Genomic DNA, 19768 nt, shown 5'->3' with positions numbered 1-19768 from the left:
TTTGTTACTTGAAAGAAAAAGTCAATTTTTTGTAATTTATGAAAAGTCGACTTTTCGGCGTTTACAAAACACTTAATTACAAAGTCGATTTTTTAGAATTTTTAAATTGCTAACTATGTAACTCTTCGACTTTTGTTAATTTAGTTCACTTTTCACTACTTTTATTAAGAAGAATTCACCTTCGATATTTAATTTTTTTTCAACAAAACGATTTATATAACCCTCATTTCCTTTTTAGATTTTAAGACAATCTAGCCATGTCTGATCTTCTGTCTGTTGAATGATGATTTAACTAGTCCCCACACAAGTGTCAGCCCAGAATTAGGGTTCTATAAATCGACTTTCGAATAATCGAACAATCGACTTTTTGTCGAAAAAAGTCGAAAAGTCGAAGTCGACTATTTTGTCGAAAAGTCGAAAAGTCGACTTTGTAAATAAAAGTCGAAAAGTCAAAAATCGGAAAGTCGATAAGTTGAAAAAAATCGAAGAAAGTCGAAAAAAGTCGAAAAGTCGGAAAAAGTCGAAAAAAGTTGAAAAGTCGAAAAGAGTCGAAAATTTTAAAAAAGTGGAAAAGAGGTCAAAAACTCTAAAATAGTCGGAAAAACTCGAAAAAAGTAAAAAAATAGTCGAAAAAAAGTCGAAATAAATCGAAAATAGTCAAAAAGTCGTAAAAAATCAAAAAGTCGAAAAGTCGGAAAAAGTCGAAAAGTCGGAAAAAGTCGAAAAAAGTCGAAAAAAAGTCGAAAAGTCGGAAAAAGTCGAAAAGTCGGAAAAAGTCGAAAAAAGTCGACCATTTATAAAATACTAAAAGTCGAAAAGTTTAAAAGTCGACTTTTAAATAAATGAAAAAGGCCGAAAAGTCGAAAAATCGACTTTTCATAAAATGGAAAAAGTCGAAAGGTCGAAAAGTCGACTTTTAACTAAATGCAAAAAGTCGAAAAGTCGACTTTTCGTTTCAACTATAGAATCCTACCCAGAATATAGTTGAAACAGACATAACTGGCTTAAAATATCAGTATAGCAATGAAATTTGAAAAAAGTTAAGTTTATCAGAACTAAAAAAATGAAATTGTAATTTTGTATGTATACATACTTTTTCAATTTGCCATATGATAAATCTGGATTAATTAGGCCTTGAAAGGCTTAGGTTAGGTAGGCAGGTCGTCCTCGCGATGTCATCACTGGGGACACACTTGGGTCCAGAATTTTGATCCCTTTGTGATACCTGAAACGAGAGAGAACGGTCAGCGTATTAGTACACTTCAACCTAATCACTCTGGTTTCCACCGAACCAGTTTGTCGCACGAATATAGGAATCTATCTTTCGGATATCAACCTCCGATAGATCCGCTAAGTCATGCAGAAAATAGCTACCTAGCAGACCCACTCTGTGATCAGCTAGGGCAGGACAATGACAGAGGAAGTGAGTTATACTCTCTTCTTCCTCTTCATCCTGGCAGCTCCTGCAGAAGTCGTTACTGGGTAAGTTCAGTCTTCTTGCATGGAGTCCGAAAGGCCAGTGGCCAGTTACCACTGCCGTTAAGTTCCGTAGATTAACTCTCGGAATGTAGAAAAGGGCTTGGGATCTTTGTGGGTCGTAAGATGGCCACATGATCCTTGCCTGTCTACAGGTGGCTTCAGTCGACCATCTGCATTGCGCAAGCTCATATAGTTTTTCACGTATCGAGCGTTTGCAGGTTGAAAGCGGTATACCGACAAAAGGGTCGGTATGCTCTCCTGCAAGCGAGGAGCCTAACTTGGCAAGAGAGTCCGCGATGGTATTACCAGGAATTTGCTGATGTCCTGGAATCCAATACAGTCCTATTGTGGAATGTTTCGCCATCTCGTTAAGGGATGCCCGGCATTCTAGGACTAAGTTTGACGTCGTGTAGACACCACTTAGAACCTTAAGGGCTGCCTGGCTGTCGGTATAAATTCGAATATTAACACCGTATATTCGATAAAACCTGAGCCAGTTTGCAGCCCGTTTAATGGCTGATAGTTCAGCCTGAAGGACGCTACATTGGTCAGGAAGCTTGAATGATACTTCCGTTCCCGAATGTGCTATGTAAAAGCCACCGCCTACACCATGGTTTGATTTTGAGCCATCAGTGAAAACCTTATACGATCCATCATGGAGGATTGTTTCCATCACATTTGGGTCGTCTCGGATATTCACCGAAAAGCTTCTATCAAAAGACGGTTTGGCGATGCAATAGTCGATATTGCCAGGAATTTCTCCTAGACAATTGAGGATGGTGGAGTGACCTGACTGAATCATATGCCACATACCAATTGTATTGAGTCTAATAGCCGCGTTGAGGGCAACCTCTTGGGCCATTAGATCAATAGGTAGCCATCCCATCATGACAAAGAGAGCCTTTGATGGGGTGGTGCGGAGAGCCCCCGTTATCAACAGAGCTGATGTGCGAAGGATTCCCTCAAAACGTTTGCGGTGTGAGTCCTTTTGTACAGACTTCCACCATACAAGTGCACCGTACAATAGTATGGGCTTGACTACCATGTCGAAGAGCCATTTGGTATTCTTGGGGTTTATGCCCCATGATTTGCCAATTGCTCTTTTACACGAGTATAAGGCCGCAGCCGCTTTTGATACTCTAGATTGAGTGTTCAAATGCCATGATAGTTTTGAATCTAGGATTACTCCCAGATATTTAGCACTATCCGATAACTTCAATTCTATCCCATTCAGTCGTGGGAGAGTGAAGGTGGGTATCTTGTACTTCTTAGTGAAGAGAACAAGTTCCGTTTTCGATGGATTAACACCAAGGCCACTGACGTTGCTCCATGTACTAAGTGTCCTGAGTGCAATCTCCATCCTTTGCGATAAAGTATCCAGATATTTGCCAGATACTACTACAGACACATCGTCTGCATATGCTATTACCTTAAATCCCATAGATCTAAGATCCATAAGAAGTGGGTTCAACGCTAGGTTCCACAGAAGTGGAGATAGAACTCCACCTTGTGGGGTACCGCGATTTGCCACTTTTGTGACATTTGCTGCTCCCATTTCGGAGATAATGATTCGCTGAGTCAGTAATCTCTTGATGAAAGCTGTTATTGGTTGGTTTATACCCAGACCAGTTAGGGCCGTTGTTATCGACCCAGGGTGAACATTGTTGAAAGCCCCCTCGATGTCCAAGAAGGCAACCAGTGTATATTCCCCTTGCGCTATTGTCTTTTCAATGTGACAAACTAGCGAATGTAATGCAGTCTCAACAGATTTTCCCTTCATGTAGGCATGTTGAGATGCTGATAAATGGTCAGGTTTGATATGTATTCTGAGATGCAGATCAATTATCCTTTCCAAAGTTTTGAGAAGAAAGGAGGATAGACTAATTGGTCTAAAATCCTTTGGCTTCGTGTGAGAGGTCTTTCCTCCTTTCGGAATGAAAACCACTGTGCACTTGGTCCAGGGTTCGGGTATATAAGACCATTTTAAACAGGCATCATATATCCGCGTTAGCCAAGGCATAAGATGGACAGCATTGTATTGCAAATCCGCAGGTATTATACCGTCAGGACCCGGTGATTTGTAGGGGTCGAAGCTGTTTATCGCCCAGTTGATTTTATCTTCATTTATGGATATTCCTGTATCAGCTGGGAGATCTGTAAACTGCATGTCAGTACCGTTTTCCGGAGATTGACAGCCTGGAAAGTGAGTGGCCATTAAAACTTCTAAGGTTTCTTGGCTACTGGTCGTCCAACTGCCACAAGGTTTCTGAATGAAACTTGGGACAGGAGGAGTAGATGATAAGATTTTGCGCAGACGACTGGTCTCAGAAGAACCTTCCACGCCGCTACAGAAGGTTTTCCAAGATTTGCGCTTTGCATTTCTTACCAGGTTCTTGAAACGATTAACCGAGGTCTTGTAAGAAATCCAGTTTCCTGTTTTCTTTGCCTCGTTAAACAGTCTGCGCGTCTCTTTTCGAGATTTCGCAATGTCCGCAGACCACCATGGGGGCCTGCATCTGCCTTTGTGCATATTCTGTTTACAAGACAGTGAAGTCGCGTGTTTGAAAGCTTGATTTATGGTTTCAACCGCGTTTTCTATGTCCGATCGGTTTTCGATGATCGGTACATCCTGGAGTGAACGTGAGATTAGCCCCATTTGCATTTCCCAATCTGTTCGTCTCCTGTTTATAAAGGGCTTTGGGGCCACTTTGTCAACTACGATTTCAAAATCGATGTACTGATGGTCAGAGAAAGAGCAGTCACTTGAGACTCTCCATCCCCTTATCCTATCATGATGCATAGAACTAACCAGCGTAATGTCGAGAACTTCCCTTCTGTTTGAAACAATAAAGGTCGGTTCGGATCCTGTATTTAAAATATCAAGATTATTGCTTAGAATGAAGTTAAAGATTGACTCACCTCTAGCGTTTATGTCCGAGCTTCCCCAGACAGTGTGATGGGCATTGGCATCAGCCCCCATAATGATCGGCATGCTTTTCGAGTTTGCCATCTCTATGGATCTGCAGACCAGGTTGTTCGGTGGCTGGTCGCTGTGGTCGTGAGCCATGTACGCCGAGATAACCAATATAGCACCTACACTGGTCTCCCATATGGCTGCTACGGTGTCTTCATCACTGAAATCAGAAAGAATGAAGATGTTGAGACTGCTTTTGGCTACTATACAGGATCGAATCTTACCAGATCCTTTTGCGTACAATAGCTTAAAGCTTTTCATGCCTAGTCCACTCACCCTTTCTTGGTGAATCCAGGGTTCCTGGACTAGGGCGAGCTCCTCCCCACTTACACCCATTCGGAGGAGCAGTGCAGCCGAGGCTGCTTTGGAGTGGTGGAGATTAATTTGGGTTACTCTCACCATCTCCTTTTTTGTCCTTACGCAACACTGTGACGTTGGCGTCCTCCTTGTCAGAGGCAAGGAGATCGTCCTCGTCAACTGACTCTTCCCCCTCCTTAACCAACTTAGAAGTTGATTGACTCAGCGAAAGGTCAGTCTCGTCGCAAGACATATCCGCAGCGGATTGGTCAGGATCGGGATCATCCTGTTCCAATAGTCCCTTGTCATCGCCTCGGTAGACACGGAGGAAGATCGACTCGAAGCCGTAGTAGACCTTCCCTTGTTTCTCGCGAAGCGGCGCCAAAGACTCCTGGTTCAGGATCACAACAATCCTTCTGGAGCTTCCTACAGGTTGAGAAACCCTGACGACCTTCCAATCTTGAGTTGGAAGATCCGGATTGCCAACCTGTAGAAGCTCCAGTATCGCTGCCTTTTTATGTGGTTCCGCAGGAATTATGGCGGTGGATCTAGGCCTTCGTGGGATCTCGTCCACAGAGACCACTTCCAGCTTAGCACCTTCCCACGGATCCTTTATCAGCGACACAGCCTGCTTCAGGAGCAAGGCTGAACGCTCGTTGGAACAGGCCATTAGCTTCACTCTGTTGTGAAACCAACCGCCGTCCTCACACTGTGGGGGGGGACCAGGGTTCTGTTTAAGAACTTCCCAGAACACCCCCATCAGCTTTTTTCGCACTATGTCCCATCTGGATGGAGACATAGCGCCATCTATGTCACCCCTGTCGATGACAGCACGCGTGAATTGGTTCTCAACCACTTCACCGGAGGTCCTGTCATGCGGCTTGGGGGGCAACGGTTTCGGACGTTTTGTCCCGGGCTGCTGGCCCTGAAGATTAGTCTCCTCCTCAGAACGTTGCCGTTTAGGCGCGTCCTTAGACGTGAGGGGGGGACTCTTCTCCAGAACGGCCAATTTTCCCTTAGCCCATTCTAGAGAGGACTTGTCCTCTTTACTTAGCGACTCAACTGGCTTGCCAGCTAAGCGCGCTAGAATTTTGGCGGCGGAGCGCCGTTGTAGGAAGGCCCTTCTTGCTGGTGTTACGTGCCTGGGGGTCTTACTATTCGCCGTGTTGGCATTGGGAGATGCCGTTTGAGAACCCGAAATCTTGTTCGCAGTTCCCTCGTGCATAACCGGCACTGGGGTTGCTACCTTGGTTTTGGTGGCCTTAGTAGTCCCCGAAACAGGGGGTTTTATCGGCATTTTGCCAATACGGACCTGAGCTGCCTTTGAGGTACTTGGGGTGACGTCCAGAGGTGCCTCGCTGCTTATTTTGCTGCATCCAGCTTTGGAGCCAGATGCTGTTATTGTTTTGCGACTGCAGGATCCAGGCTTCCCTAAATCCGCAGACGCTTTTGTTTTGGGTTTGGCGCCGGTAGCATTCAGACTAGCCCGACCCGGTGTCTCCGCCGGACTAACCTGGGTGGCAGTAGCACTCGACTCTCCACAGCCTGTCGCCTTCGCCGTGGGGGTAGGGTCTCCGGAGATTATTAGGCCCCTTACCGGATACGCGGGGCACGGTTTCTTGTCGGACATTGGACATTAAAAACGGTGTGCATTTTATACTTGCTGCCAAGTATATGATTCTGCATAGGATGTGCTTGCAGACCACCAAGCCGCCCAATGTGGGAACAGACGCTGGTGGATTTAGACGGACCGTCGTGGAGTTTAGGGATCTAAGGATCCCGAACGGACTGTACTGTCAAAAGATACACATCCGAAGGATGAGTAGAGATCTTTTGACAAGTACTTGGACTGGTAGCCGCCCCATCGGGGAGAAACAGACGCTACCAGTCGTGGGAAGGGTAGTTCTTAGTATGTGCTCGTCATGAGCCCCTCTGGCATGGGTAGCCCTACCAGCACGGCCTGCATGGGTCATCACACATAAGCCTTCGCATCGCGTCAAGATGACTACCCGTCGCGAAGGAAAGGCTTACAATCTATAATAAAAATATATCAATAAAACAACTATATATGTACTTTATGACCCCACTACACCTCGTATAAGATCCCCGCAATTTTTGCGCGCTTTTTGTATAAATTGCGGGATTTTTTTACGCATAAAATGATAAATAGGCGCATAACTGGTTTTATGGGCAGAGTTGGTGAAGTATAAAAGGGTAGTATTTGTGCTTATAAGACAAGTACGTAAAAATGCAAATGTGTAAAATAAAGGTGAGAGTAAAACCAGAAAATTAGACATTAGGAAAAGGTGAATTAAGAATATTATGAAGACTAAAGTATACTTTAAGGCATTTGGTGAATAGCAATGTACTTGTACACCTATGCGTATGTGTAATTGAAAATAAAATAAAAGTTAAAACAAATTTATGTATATTGAATAAATTAGTGTATTATTTCGAATAGTTAGAGAAAATATAAAAAAATATCTTATAAGAATTTTATCTTTTTTGTATGTTGGGAACTAGTTCTACAATTTTTAATGATTTGTTTAGATAAATGTTATGCGGAAGACTTACAGCTATCGATGTTTAATATTGTAATAAATTTTGAATTAGGAATTTATTTATATAATTTAATATAACATTCGTTATTTACGTTATAGCTGCTAAAATTAAGTTAATATTATTCAGATCAAATGGGTATTTAACGGTAAATTTGTTTTTGTTTTGAGAAATTATCTTTGATTTGGAAAAGTTCAATAAATAGTGTTTCGGCGTCAATCCGATAAGGAACAATAAAAATACACAAAATGAATACAACACAAGGCATAAGTTTAATAAAAAGGAGAAATTTTTACAAAATTAATGAAAATTGAAATACCTGGAAAGTGATACTATTTTTCTGAAAAATGCATCCGAGTAGAGTATGAATTTATTTTTGACCTTACCTTCAAAATCTTGAGATACTGGCGAAAAAACAGTTTTTCGTACCCCTAAGCACTTATAAGTCAGTGACTTAGTTTAACTGATTTAAAGTTTCTCAACGGATTTAGAAAACAGAAGCCGAGGCCTTCATAATGACATAGATATGTATATGATGTTTAAGTAACCTAGATAAATATGTGTGCATTTCATCAGCAAACATGTTTTTGATTTTTGTTTTGCACTGTTTTCCAAGTTTGGAGATGCCTTTACAAAATATTTTATATAGGGACCGTACTATTCATTAATGCTTTAGAAAAGTATGTCTATTTATAAGTTAAATGCAACTTTTCCTTTTAAAATCCATTAGCAATTGACGACTTTATTGATTTTTTCTTAATACAAAATTGCTCTAAACTGTTTTTCTGAAAGATGCTGTATATGGGGGATAGGGTTAAATATGGGCCGATCCTCATAAAATTTGGTAGAACTATTTATATTTATATAAAAGTTATTCATCCTGATATTTATATAAAAAAGAGAATTATGGAATTAAAGTCATTTTCTGAATGATAAACCAAAAATTATATGTTTTTGAGAAAAATTTTCAAAAAATATTTTGCAGCGCTGTTTATTATTTAAAAATATTTTGATTATACATATGTATGTATGTACAAATATACATATAATTAGTTTTAAAATTAATTGACTTTATTACCATAAATAAATATATAAATATATGTACCACCTTATTCATAAACAACATGTTATTTTAAAAATGATTTATAAAACAAAATTTCCATATAAAATTTGATTTATAAACCGTTTATGAATAAGGCCTATATTCTTATTACCATTTTTCCAAAAACAAAAAAAAAAAAATCCATTAGTTTTTCCAAACTGTTACAAGAGCAGTAATACAGGAGGCATAGTTACCCGCAGAGAAATGTGATATAATTTTATAATTTCCTTCAATATCCATCGAATCTACATTATTAAGTTCAACACGATTTTCTACATTATTTAGATGGTAGACAGTCTAAAAAAGTGGAATTTAATAAAATTATTGAACTATTTTTAAATAAATTGTTAAATAAACTTACACCTTCCTTTGGTGGGCAAACACGATCTTCTTGTGCTATTTGACTTGTCAACGAATACCAACATTCCGCTGGATTAAATGCAGCAGTACAGAAATCTTCACGTTTTACATAATATAATGTTTTCTCCCACTTACCACGTTTCCATTGGAAAATTTCCATATCTAACTAAAGTTTTTATTCTCAAAATGTATTTGTATTTTCCATAACTAATCAAATTTATACATATTTACCTCTATCATAACACCTAATGGTACACCAAATTTCATAGTTATATTACCATTCGTAATTAAAGTTTCCATATCATCAGCAAAGTGATGTTTCAAATTAAGTTCCAACAAATCTTCCATATTTTTATTGCCGGCATTATCCTCTGGACTACATGGTTGAAAGAAACTATTTTCATCGGCCACAATAACGTAATTGTTTCCCTTGGTCTATATATTTTTTTTTTCATTAGACAAATAGTTTATATATTTAACTTTTAAACTTACCCAACAATGTTTTGTTAATAATAAAATTATTAAAAATTTCAAATAATTTAACATTTTTCACCCCCAGATTACACTGTAGTTGCAAGTTTAGATATTTTTAAATTTGTGCTAAATTTTTACTAATTACTATTTTATTTATATTGAAATATTATTATGCAGTTAGAGTTCAATTAGTGACAGTAATTAAAATTTAATTATTTGTAGATTACAAATTAATATACATTTTTATTTTTCAAAGATTACAATAACACAAAAATGAAAAACAGCATTAAGGTAATTGTTAAACATTTAATTTAATTTGTTTATTTATATTTATATTAAATTTTAAACTTTCCATACCCGTGTCAGTATTGTTTAATAGAAATAAAAAACAAAATTTTATGTATTTTTTTGGTTTTCCAACTGGTATTTTATTGTAATAGCTACATGTTAATCTGTTTGCGTTAATGCAATGAAAAGTTTCGTTAATATTACAAAATTTTATGTTATATTTCTATATGTATTTGTTTTTAGATATTTTCGAAATATTTTATGTAAATAATCTTTATTTTTTAAATTTCTCTACTAAATTCTCAATTTTTTTGCCTTTTATGAAAAAAAAGAAAAGTCTCATCTGCACCTGGAAGATAGTTTTTGTATATTGTTTGACTTTAGATGCCTTCAAAACTTAGATATTCAAAGTAATAAGGAAATACATACATATGTATATATATGTATGTATTGTAATTGTAAATCAAAATGTTTATAGTACATTTTTACATACATATAATGTAAAAATATATTATGTATTTAAGCAAATCTTTTTATAAATATTAAGACTTACGGTATGCAATGACATTGAAATGTAATTCAGTAGAAAAACATCAAAAAAAAAGAAAAGTATTTTTACAGGTGATAATCATGATTAAATATAAATTATAACTTAAATCTCAGATGGTAAATAAAAATGATATATTCAAGTAAAATGTATTTAATATACATATGTATATAAAGTGGGTGTAAATATAAACAACATGTTCTTGACCCTTAAATCTGCGCTAGACAAGAGCTTTTTAATTTTTAAATAAATAAAAAATACAAAAAGTAATCTGTTCACTATGTACGTCTGTCACAATTAATTCTTAAATAAATTAAATGGTTATAATAAACAAAAATACCTACAGCAACTAGAAAAATGATAAACAGTTAAAAATGTGTATTTAAAAAAGTCAAAATTAAAATAATCACACGCGTTCTTTACGCTTAAATTGTCAGATGATTTTTTGTCATGCCGTTGCGTCTTTTATTGTTAACAAATAAGACACATGATAACAGTTTACGTTTCTCAACTAATTATTTTAACGAATAAAATGAATTACTGTACTAAATGCATAAAATAAATGAATATATTTCAAAAATAGGGCATTGATTTAGCATTTTCTAAACTGTGTAGCTTTATTGACATAAAAGAAATTTAACGAATCTTTTTGAAATAGAATATTTTTGAAAATAGATATTTTATTGAAAACTAATACTTGCAACTTGATCTTAGTAACACGACAATTTGTCTACAAATACTCATTTGATCTGATTGTAATATTAAAGAATAATTAACGAACCTTTTAATTGCACGACAATTTGTCTACAAATACTCATTTAATCTGATTGTAATATTAAAGAATAATTAACGAACCTTTTAATTGCATTGATGTAAACTGATAAATATAATAGTTTTTTCATTCCGGCATCGAAGCGTATTTTTTTCAGTATAGCGACTGATTTAATCTATAGTCTAGTCTACAGTCTAGTCTACAGTCTAGTCTATAGTCTAGTCTATAGTCTAGTCTATAGTCTAGTCTATAGTCTAGTCTATAGTCTAGTCTATAGTCTAGTCTAGTCTAGTATATAGTCTAGTCTATAGTCTAGTCTATAGTCTAGTCTGTAGTCTAGTCTATAGTCTAGTCTATAGTCTAGTCTATAGTCTAGTCTATAGTCTAGTCTATAGTCTAGTCTAGTCTATAGTCTAGTCTATAGTCTAGTCTATAGTCTAGTCTATAGTCTAGTCTAGTCTAGTCTATAGTCTAGTCTAGTCTAGTCTAGTCTAGTCTATAGTCTAGTCTATAGTCTAGTCTATAGTCTAGTCTATAGTCTAGTCTATAGTCTAGTCTATAGTCTAGTCCAGGGGTCGGCAAACTTTTGAGTTGGAAGAGCCAAAATTTACAGTTTACAAAACATATGTTTTAAAAGAGCCACAAAATTGTTGTTTATTAAAACTTTACAAATACTTTATGAATTCACTTCAAAAACATAAAGTTGGTTTAATTATCTACAGGACATTCTGCAAGGAATCTTTCTTATAGATTTTTGACTACAAATACTTTTTGAATTTTTATGGGTCATTCGAATGCATTTTTTAAACACTCGTTATATAAAAATATAGAATTTTATTAGAGTAGGACGACAGTGTTATCATTTAGAAGGCATTTGGAAACATATCAGGAAATGTAAAAATCACGAAAATTGATGACGCAGCTAATACAGTATAAAGTAATATATTAATTTGGCGGCAATCGAGATAAATATTTTACCAACCCCAATATTAGGTCCTTTTCAGAAAATGACTAACGATCATAATTGACTTAACAGTAGCAATATAGCGGCGAAATTCAAAATATACAACTTTTATAAGAACAAAAATCTATCTTCCAAATTTGATTTTAACGTTCATAACTGTCTTAATAATAGCAGTATTATGACAAAATTCAACACAAACATAACATAAACATAATTGACCAATCCCCTTTTAAAAGGTCTACTTCGGAAAATAACTTTAACGTTCATAACTGATTTAATTAACGCTCATAACATGCTTAATAATACCAGCATAGTGGTGCAATTCGTCATAAACAAGTTTATAGGAACAAAAATATCTGTACCAAATTTAATAAGGATGGATTCAGAATTGACCCTACCCACCCATATAGTGTCCACTTTCGAAAACTACGAAAAATACAAGTATAGTGATGAAAATCAACACAAACAAGTAGGATCCAAAATTTCATTACCAAATTTTGTAAGGATGGGTCGGTCCATAATACCCTTTCTGGTACCTTATTTATAGCCAAAAATTGTATGTCAAAAATATATCAATCTTTTATAAATCACTGTAAAACGTTTCTAAAACGCGCAATATTTAAATATTGAAGTTTTTAAATAGAACAAGTTTTTAGTATTTACCCAGCAAAAACTCGATAATGGATTGTACTTCCATAACCACTTACTTTTCAATAACTACTACTTACCGTCTGCATTACTTAGAAGTACTCTAGTAATGACTTTCTTATAATCTGATATAGAAGTACTTTATTTTCGGCTTTGTCATTTTGTTTGCATATTTTATTTAATTGCGTTTTAAGAATTGTGTTTTACAAAAAATAAAACAAAATTAATTTTGATTGTGAAAACCATTATTTGATGCGCAATAAAAAAGCTAAGGAGTGGTACAGTGTGTAGAACATTTGACTAAAAAATCGAAGTCCCTAATTCGTATTCTAGCTGGATCTGTTTATTATTAAAAAACAAAACAACTTACTCAACAACTGTTTTGTAAGAGATATTGCAAGTACTTCTTTAACTTCCTATTAGTAAGCGTGCGTAGAAGTACTTGCCTCCAATGACATCACCGTGTTAAAATAATGACTTAAAATGCTAATGAAGAAGTAGTGAAAAGAAATTTTATTAGCTTTTTAACTCATTACTTTTCAATGTAAGTTTTTCCTGGGTAACTGTGTTCAAACTCTCTACAATATTAAGTAATTATTTAATTACTATATTTTCAATTTCCAAAAAATATGTTTTAATTCGAAAAACACGAAAATTTCGGAATGTATGATTATGTTTTACATTTTATCTAATGGCACATCGTAAGAGCGCTCATGATACCCCATCGTTTATAGGGAACTTTTCAACTAAAAATTTAAATAATTAAAAATTTTCTTACAATACTAACTTGTACATGGAACAAATTCAATAGGAGAGATAGGTTTGTATAGCTTTAGAAAGTTTGGATCATAACGTGTTGTTTAAAGTTTCACAAACGACTCTAAACTTTTATTTGTTAGTTGTCTCACATACAGAACGATTAAACAAAGTTGAAATGTTGTGTATATTGTAGAAACGTTTGCGAATTGTTTTATTAGTTTTAACAAACACTGCTCGTTAATCTATTCAGAAAGATATATATTTTTTTATAAAATAAAAAAATTGCGTATGAAACTAAAGAGCCATAGCTCCACATCCAAAGAGCCGCATTTGGCTCGCGAGCCGTAGTTTGCCGACCCCTGGTCTAGTCTATAGTCTAGTCTATAGTCTAGTCTATAGTCTAGTCTATAGTCTAGTCTATAGTCTAGTCTATAGTCTAGTCTATAGTCTAGTCTATAGTCTAGTCTATAGTCTAGTCTATAGTCTAGTCTATAGTCTAGTCTATAGTCTAGTCTATAGTCTAGTCTATAGTCTAGTCTATAGTCTAGTCTATAGTCTAGTCTATAGTCTAGTCTATAGTCTAGTCTATAGTCTAGTCTATAGTCTAGTCTATAGTCTAGTCTATAGTCTAGTCTATAGTCTAGTCTATAGTCTAGTCTATAGACTAGTCTATAGTCTAGTCTATAGTCTAGTCTATAGTCTAGTCTGTAGTCTAGTCTATAGTCTAGTCTATAGTCTAGTCTATAGTCTAGTCTATAGTCTAGTCTATAGTCTAGTCTATAGTCTAGTCTATAGTCTAGTTTATAGTCTAGTCTATAGTCTAGTCTATAGTCTAGTCTATAGTCTAGTCTATAGTCTAGTCTATAGTCTAGTCTATAGTCTAGTCTATAGTCTAGTCTATAGTCTAGTCTATAGTCTAGTCTATAGTCTAGTCTATAGTCTAGTCTATAGTCTAGTCTATAGTCTAGTCTATAGTCTAGTCTATAGTCTAGTCTATAGTCTAGTCTATAGTCTAGTCTATAGTCTAGTCTATAGTCTAGTCTATAGTCTAGTCTATAGTCTAGTCTATAGTCTAGTCTATAGTCTAGTCTATAGTCTAGTCTATAGTCTAGTCTATAGTCTAGTCTATAGTCTAGTCTATAGTCTAGTCTATAGTCTAGTCTATAGTCTAGTCTATAGTCTAGTCTATAGTCTAGTCTATAGTCTAGTCTATAGTCTAGTCTATAGTCTAGTCTATAGTCTAGTCTATAGTCTAGTCTATAGTCTAGTCTATAGTCTAGTCTATAGTCTAGTCTATAGTCTAGTCTATAGTCTAGTCTATAGTCTAGTCTATAGTCTAGTCTATAGTCTAGTCTATAGTCTAGTCTATAGTCTAGTCTATAGTCTAGTCTATAGTCTAGTCTATAGTCTAGTCTATATTTAGTCTATAGTCTAGTCTATAGTCTAGTATATAGTCGAGTCTATAGTCGAGTCTATAATCTAGTCTATAGTCTAGTCCATAGTCTGGTCTATGGTCCAGTCTATAGTACTCTGTTTGTTATGAGTACTAATTTATTTAATTATTTTAAAACAAATTAATTTTACCAGTTAAATACAGAAATATATATGTATGTAGGTGTGAAATTGGCAAGCTTTAATAATATTAATTCTAACAAATCAAATTAAACGTTTAACAATTAGTTCGCTGTTGTTTTATTATTACTTTTGTTTTATTGCACCCTTTGAAAAAGTACAAAATAGATATTGATTTGTAATCTACAAATAATTATATGTAGTTTAATTGCTGCCACTAATTGAACTCAAACTAATAATATTTCAATATAAATTAAATAATAATTAGCAAATATTTAGCACAAGTTTAAAAATAACACAACTTCCAACTACCGTGCAATTTGTGGGTGGAAAATGTTTAATAATTTGAAATTTGTAATTATTTTATTATTAACAAAACATAGTTGGGTAAGTTTAAAATTTTAACTATTAAAAATTAACTTTTTAACTAAAAAAAATATACACCAAGGGAAACAATTACATTATTGTGGCCGATGAAAATAGCTTCTTTCAACCATGTAGTCCTGAGGATAATGCTGGCAATACGAATATGGAAGATTTGTTAGAACTTAATTTGAAACATGACTTTGCTGAAGATATGGAAACTTTAATTACAAATGGTAATATAACGACAAAAGTTGGTATACCCGAAGGTGTTACGATAGAGGTAAATATATAATTATATAGAAATCAAAGATAATAATTTTGAGAATAAAAAAACTTTAGTTAGATGTGGAAATTTTTCATTGGAAACGTGGTAAATGGGAGAAAACTGTATATTCTATAAGACGTGATGATTTCTGTACTGCTGCATTTGATCCAGCGGAATTTTGGTATATATTGACAAATCAAATGGCACAAGAAGATCGCGTTTGTCCACCGCAGAAAGGAGTGAGTATATTAAACTATTTACTTGATAATATTTAAATAATTTGAAATTATATGCAAATATTTGTAGACAGTGTACCATCTGAATAATGTGGAAAATCGTGTTGAATTTAATAATGCTTTTGGATTAGATATAGAAGGGGACTATAAAATTATATCACATTTTGTTGCGGCCAACTTTTCGTCCTGTATTACGGCTCTTGTTACTGTTTGGAAAAACTAATTGATTTTTTTTTTATTTTTTGGGAAAAATTTAAATGAATATATATATTAGAATATGTGATTTAAAAAGGGAACTTTTAGTTTAGAATTAAATATACTTACATATTTATAAGTATTTTCAACCAATAAATATTGATTTAAATCTGTACTAATTTTTGAAAAAAATTTCTCAAATTTTTTTAATTTGAAAAAATATTATTGCAAATAAGGAGAATTTTTAGAAAATTTTGAAATTTTTCAAACTAAATGGAAAATATCGAAATAATTAAAAAATAGATTTTTTCTTAATTTTCAGCAAGTACAGAATTTATAAAAAAAATACATTTAGTCGAAAATTTAAAAATAAATTAAAAATATATTGAAAATCTTCAAATCAAAAGAAAAATTTTATATTTTTTTTATTTTTTTAACTAAAAATTTATTAAAAACTTTCGAAATAAAGATAATTTAGCAAAAATCAGAAATAAATAATTAGAATTTATTAAAAGTTTTTGGAAAATAAGAAATTTATTGAAAATTTTCAATTTAAAAAATTATTAAAATATCGAAAATTTCAATATTTTTAATTTTTAAGCCAAGAGTATTTTGAAAACTTTTGAAAATCGCAAGTAAAAAATATTTGTCGAATATTTGTTGAAATTTTATTGAAAATTTTTTAATCAAAAAGAATTTTTCGGAAATTTTTTTTATTTTTTATCGAAAATATCGAAAAGTTAGATATTTGATTTGAAATGTAATTGTAACTATAAGATAAAATTTCTTATTATTAATGAAACTTTTCTTTGCATTAATGTAAACAGTTTAATTGTTTCATTCCGACTATGAAATGTTTTTCTTTAAATATATCGCTAATATTGAAAAAAATATCGAAAAATACGATTTAACATTTTCGAAACTTTAATGAAACTTTTCTTTGCATTAATGTAAACATTTTAATAGTTTTATTCACACTATGAAACGTTTTTCTTTGAATGTAGCGCTAAAATTGTAAAAATATCGAAAAATTCAATTTAAAATTTTCGAAATTTTAATGAAATTTTTCTTTGCATTAATGTAAACAGATTAATAGTTTCATTCCGAGTACGAAACGGGTTTTCTTTGTTTGCAGCGCTGGAATCGGAAAAAATATCGAAAAATTTGATTTAACATTTTCGAAACTTTAAATTATTGATAGATACATATAAATCTTCTACATAACTAGTTACGTTTAGGAAATTTTGTAATTTTGCTATTCTAAATAATACATGCGATCCCTAATTTAAATACGGAAATAGTTAGGTGTGAAATTGGCATGCTTTAAACAATTAAATATTTTAATTATTAAACATTACAGATACATACTAACAAATCAAATTAAATGTTTTACAATCAGTTTGCTGCTGTTTTATTTTCACTTTTATTTTATTATACTATTTTATAAAAATAAAAATAGATATTGATTTATCATCTACAAATAATTATATTTTAATTACTATCACTAATTGTAGTACTCCAACTAATAATATTTCAATATAAATGAAATAGTAATTAGTAAATATTTAGCACTAGTTTAAAATTAACAAAAATTGCAACTTGATACTGCAGAATGTTGAATTATTTGAAATTTTTAATTATTTTATTAATAACAAATTATTGTTGGGTAAGTTTAAATGTTTAACAAAAGGATGTTTTCTTAATAATAATAGTTATAGAGCGTTCCTCCTTTGACGGCCAATAAAAACAATTACCTAGTATTTGCCGATGAAAAAAGTTTCATTCAATCATGCAGCCCTGAAGATAACGCAGTCGCTACGAATGTGGATAATTTTTTGGAACTAAATTTGAGACACGACTTTGATGAGGATATGGAAACTTTAATAACGAATGGTAATATAACTATGAAAGTTGATATACCATATGGTATTCAATTAGCGGTAAATATTAATTTTATTATTAATTAAAGAAACTTTAGCTTAATTGAAGAATGAAAAATACTTTAGTTAGATATGGAAATTTTTATGTGGAAACGTGGTAGATGGGAAAAAACTGTGTATTCCATAAGACGTGATGATTTTTGTGCTTCGGCATTTGATCCAGTGGAATTTTGGTATCCGTTAACCGAACAAATAAGAGAAGAAGATCGTATTTGTCCACCGAAGAAAGGAGTAAGTTTATTAAGCAAATATTTTTCGTATTTTTTTTTTTAAATTCAAACTTTTTAGACTGTTTATAGATTTGATAACTTGGAAAATCGTGTTGAACTTAATAATATAGCGGCATTTGATATTGAAGGAGACTATAAAATTGTAGCACATTTTATTGCTGGAGATTATATATCCTGTATTTCATCTTATGCTAATGTTTGGAAAAACTAATTACTTTTATTTTGAAAATAGCAAATACATATTAATGAGGCCGATTTTAAAAATAAATATATATACGCAAGATTAAAAGTATTTTTAAGCAATAAATATTTAATCAAAATTATAAAATTGCCAAATTTTCTTAAATTTTGCAAAATTTTCTTAATTTTTTTCTAAATTTTCAAAAAATTTAAAATTTATTAATTTAAAATTTATTGAAAAATGGATTTTGGCGATTTCACTATACGACCTGTGTAGATTCCGTGTATTATAATTCTTGGATCTCGGAAGACAGCTCAGATAGCTGCCGTTTAGGCGCTGCTTCGGATGACTTCCGTTTAGGTAGGTATATCAGCCTTCGCCGGGGGACCTTTTATCGTCTCAATGTGGAGTTTTGACCATTGTAGATCTGTGAGCTCACCGGCTTAGCACCAAGCCGATTAATGATTTTATAGGCGGAAGGGCACCAAGGAGAATAGAGAAAAGAATAATATTTCGTGTGCTCATCTTGCTTAACTGTTGGCACAGATGAGACTGGGCTGAATCCGTAACGAAGATTCGACTAGATAAGATCGTGTCAGGACCATGTAAGACTTAAAGATACCAGATGCTAAAGAACCATACTGCATAAGTTCGGATTTCGACTGTCTACCGACTTACACGATTTTGTTTTTGGCGCACTAGTAGCAGAACGTTTAGTAGAACATGGCGCTACCACTCACTAAACGAGGCTGCAGTAGTAGACGACATACTACAGTCTTAAACGGACGCTGTAGTAGTCGGGACTCTGGAGATTATTTAAGCCCTTTACCGGTTACAAAGGGCATGATTTATTTTTGGACATGTAATCGGAAAAATAGTCGTATTTAATGCCTACTAAGGAATTGCTCTGGAGACAAATGCAGACCAACAAGCCACTCATTATGAGGACAGACGCTGTTGGTTTTATGAGTGGTGGTAGTGGGCCGACAGCCTTCAAGAAGACGGATAATGACCTCATGATGCCAGCAGAAACTAAACACTGTATCCTTGTGAAAAGGATATAGAGTGGTTGTCTCTAGCAGCTAGGGGAAACGCACGCTAGAAAGAGGAGGGAGGGTTAGTTCTTAGTTGTACTCGGTTAAGACTTCTCGGATAAGAGAGCCCCACCGGTTGTGACAAGTGTTAGCATGATTTTTAAACGTTATCGTACTAATGTATTTCAATAATAATAATAACGAAACTTTCGTAACTATAACGTAAAATTTCATATTATTTTAATTTATTAAAAAAGTTTTGAGAATTTGTAAGATCTTCCAGGAGATAAATTTTTATGAAAAAAAAATTTAATATTAAATTTTTGTACTCATACTTTTATGTTTAAACTTTATCATTTTAATCTTTTTAATATATTGTAAAATTACTTTATGATTCTGTATAAATTTTAGTTTGTTATAAAAATGTGATAAAGTTAGCGCATGATTAGTCATAATTTAAATGTTAAGCCTAAAAAAATTCTTTATTTTGTTTAGTTTTTCTTTGAACTTTAAAAAATCAAGGTCA

At 33.5% G+C, this 19768-nt stretch overlaps 4 protein-coding genes across 6 annotated transcripts; 2 read left to right on the top strand and 2 right to left on the bottom strand.

Annotated features, from left to right (window-relative positions):
* Positions 1-4464: 4464 nt before the first annotated feature.
* On the bottom strand, positions 4465-6760 carry LOC119600569. 2 transcript variants are annotated; one of them, XM_037950884.1, is made up of 2 exons: positions 4678-6760; positions 4465-4613 (listed from the first exon to the last, which is right to left on the bottom strand). In XM_037950884.1, the coding sequence occupies exon 1, from the start codon at positions 6378-6380 to the stop codon at positions 4833-4835; it is 1548 nt and encodes a 515-aa protein (XP_037806812.1). In that variant the 5' UTR covers positions 6381-6760; the 3' UTR covers positions 4465-4613; positions 4678-4832. The 2 variants fall into 2 exon arrangements, with proteins under 2 accessions (XP_037806812.1, XP_037806813.1); XM_037950885.1 differs by having other exon boundaries at positions 4475-4613; positions 4730-6760.
* Positions 6761-8444: 1684 nt separating this feature from the next.
* Positions 8445-9369, bottom strand: LOC119600585. Of its 2 annotated transcripts, XM_037950908.1 has the most exons (5): positions 9264-9369; positions 9003-9206; positions 8907-8937; positions 8773-8840; positions 8445-8708 (listed from the first exon to the last, which is right to left on the bottom strand). In XM_037950908.1, the coding sequence occupies exons 1-5, from the start codon at positions 9315-9317 to the stop codon at positions 8556-8558; spliced, it is 510 nt and encodes a 169-aa protein (XP_037806836.1). In that variant the 5' UTR covers positions 9318-9369; the 3' UTR covers positions 8445-8555. The 2 variants fall into 2 exon arrangements, with proteins under 2 accessions (XP_037806836.1, XP_037806835.1); XM_037950907.1 differs by having other exon boundaries at positions 8773-8937.
* Positions 9370-15091: 5722 nt separating this feature from the next.
* Positions 15092-16019, top strand: LOC119600587. The gene is made up of 4 exons (XM_037950911.1): positions 15092-15182; positions 15244-15441; positions 15501-15665; positions 15733-16019. The coding sequence occupies exons 1-4, from the start codon at positions 15129-15131 to the stop codon at positions 15883-15885; spliced, it is 570 nt and encodes a 189-aa protein (XP_037806839.1). The 5' UTR covers positions 15092-15128; the 3' UTR covers positions 15886-16019.
* Positions 16020-17322: 1303 nt separating this feature from the next.
* LOC119600588 lies at positions 17323-18327 on the top strand. Its single transcript, XM_037950912.1, has 4 exons — positions 17323-17523; positions 17576-17797; positions 17864-18028; positions 18086-18327. The coding sequence occupies exons 1-4, from the start codon at positions 17470-17472 to the stop codon at positions 18236-18238; spliced, it is 594 nt and encodes a 197-aa protein (XP_037806840.1). The 5' UTR covers positions 17323-17469; the 3' UTR covers positions 18239-18327.
* Positions 18328-19768: the final 1441 nt, after the last annotated feature.

Source organism: Lucilia sericata, unplaced genomic scaffold (genome assembly GCF_015586225.1).
Source record: "Lucilia sericata isolate MDLA Ls3-8-SP2 unplaced genomic scaffold, ASM1558622v1 Contig000117F_arrow, whole genome shotgun sequence".
In the NCBI taxonomy this organism is placed as follows: Eukaryota; Metazoa; Arthropoda; class Insecta; order Diptera; family Calliphoridae; genus Lucilia; species Lucilia sericata.
This window is presented reverse-complemented; position numbering and strand designations above follow the sequence as displayed.

Excerpts from the sequence above, each read along its gene's own strand:
- LOC119600569 (XM_037950884.1), bottom strand. The coding sequence starts at position 6,380 with ATGTCCGACAAGAAACCGTGCCCCGCGTATCCGGTAAGGGGCCTAATA.
- LOC119600585 (XM_037950907.1), bottom strand. The coding sequence starts at position 9,317 with ATGTTAAATTATTTGAAATTTTTAATAATTTTATTATTAACAAAACAT. Across the intron at positions 9,207-9,263 it reads TATTAACAAAACATTGTTGG|ACCAAGGGAAACAATTACGT; the intron begins GTAAGTTTAAAA and ends AAAAATATATAG. Across the intron at positions 8,709-8,772 it reads TTTGCCCACCAAAGGAAGGT|ACTGTCTACCATCTAAATAA; the intron begins GTAAGTTTATTT and ends CCACTTTTTTAG.
- LOC119600587 (XM_037950911.1), top strand. The coding sequence starts at position 15,129 with ATGTTTAATAATTTGAAATTTGTAATTATTTTATTATTAACAAAACAT. Across the intron at positions 15,442-15,500 it reads CCGAAGGTGTTACGATAGAG|TTAGATGTGGAAATTTTTCA; the intron begins GTAAATATATAA and ends AAAAAACTTTAG. Across the intron at positions 15,666-15,732 it reads TTTGTCCACCGCAGAAAGGA|ACAGTGTACCATCTGAATAA; the intron begins GTGAGTATATTA and ends AAATATTTGTAG.
- LOC119600588 (XM_037950912.1), top strand. The coding sequence starts at position 17,470 with ATGTTGAATTATTTGAAATTTTTAATTATTTTATTAATAACAAATTAT. Across the intron at positions 17,524-17,575 it reads TAATAACAAATTATTGTTGG|AGCGTTCCTCCTTTGACGGC; the intron begins GTAAGTTTAAAT and ends TAATAGTTATAG. Across the intron at positions 17,798-17,863 it reads CATATGGTATTCAATTAGCG|TTAGATATGGAAATTTTTAT; the intron begins GTAAATATTAAT and ends AAAATACTTTAG.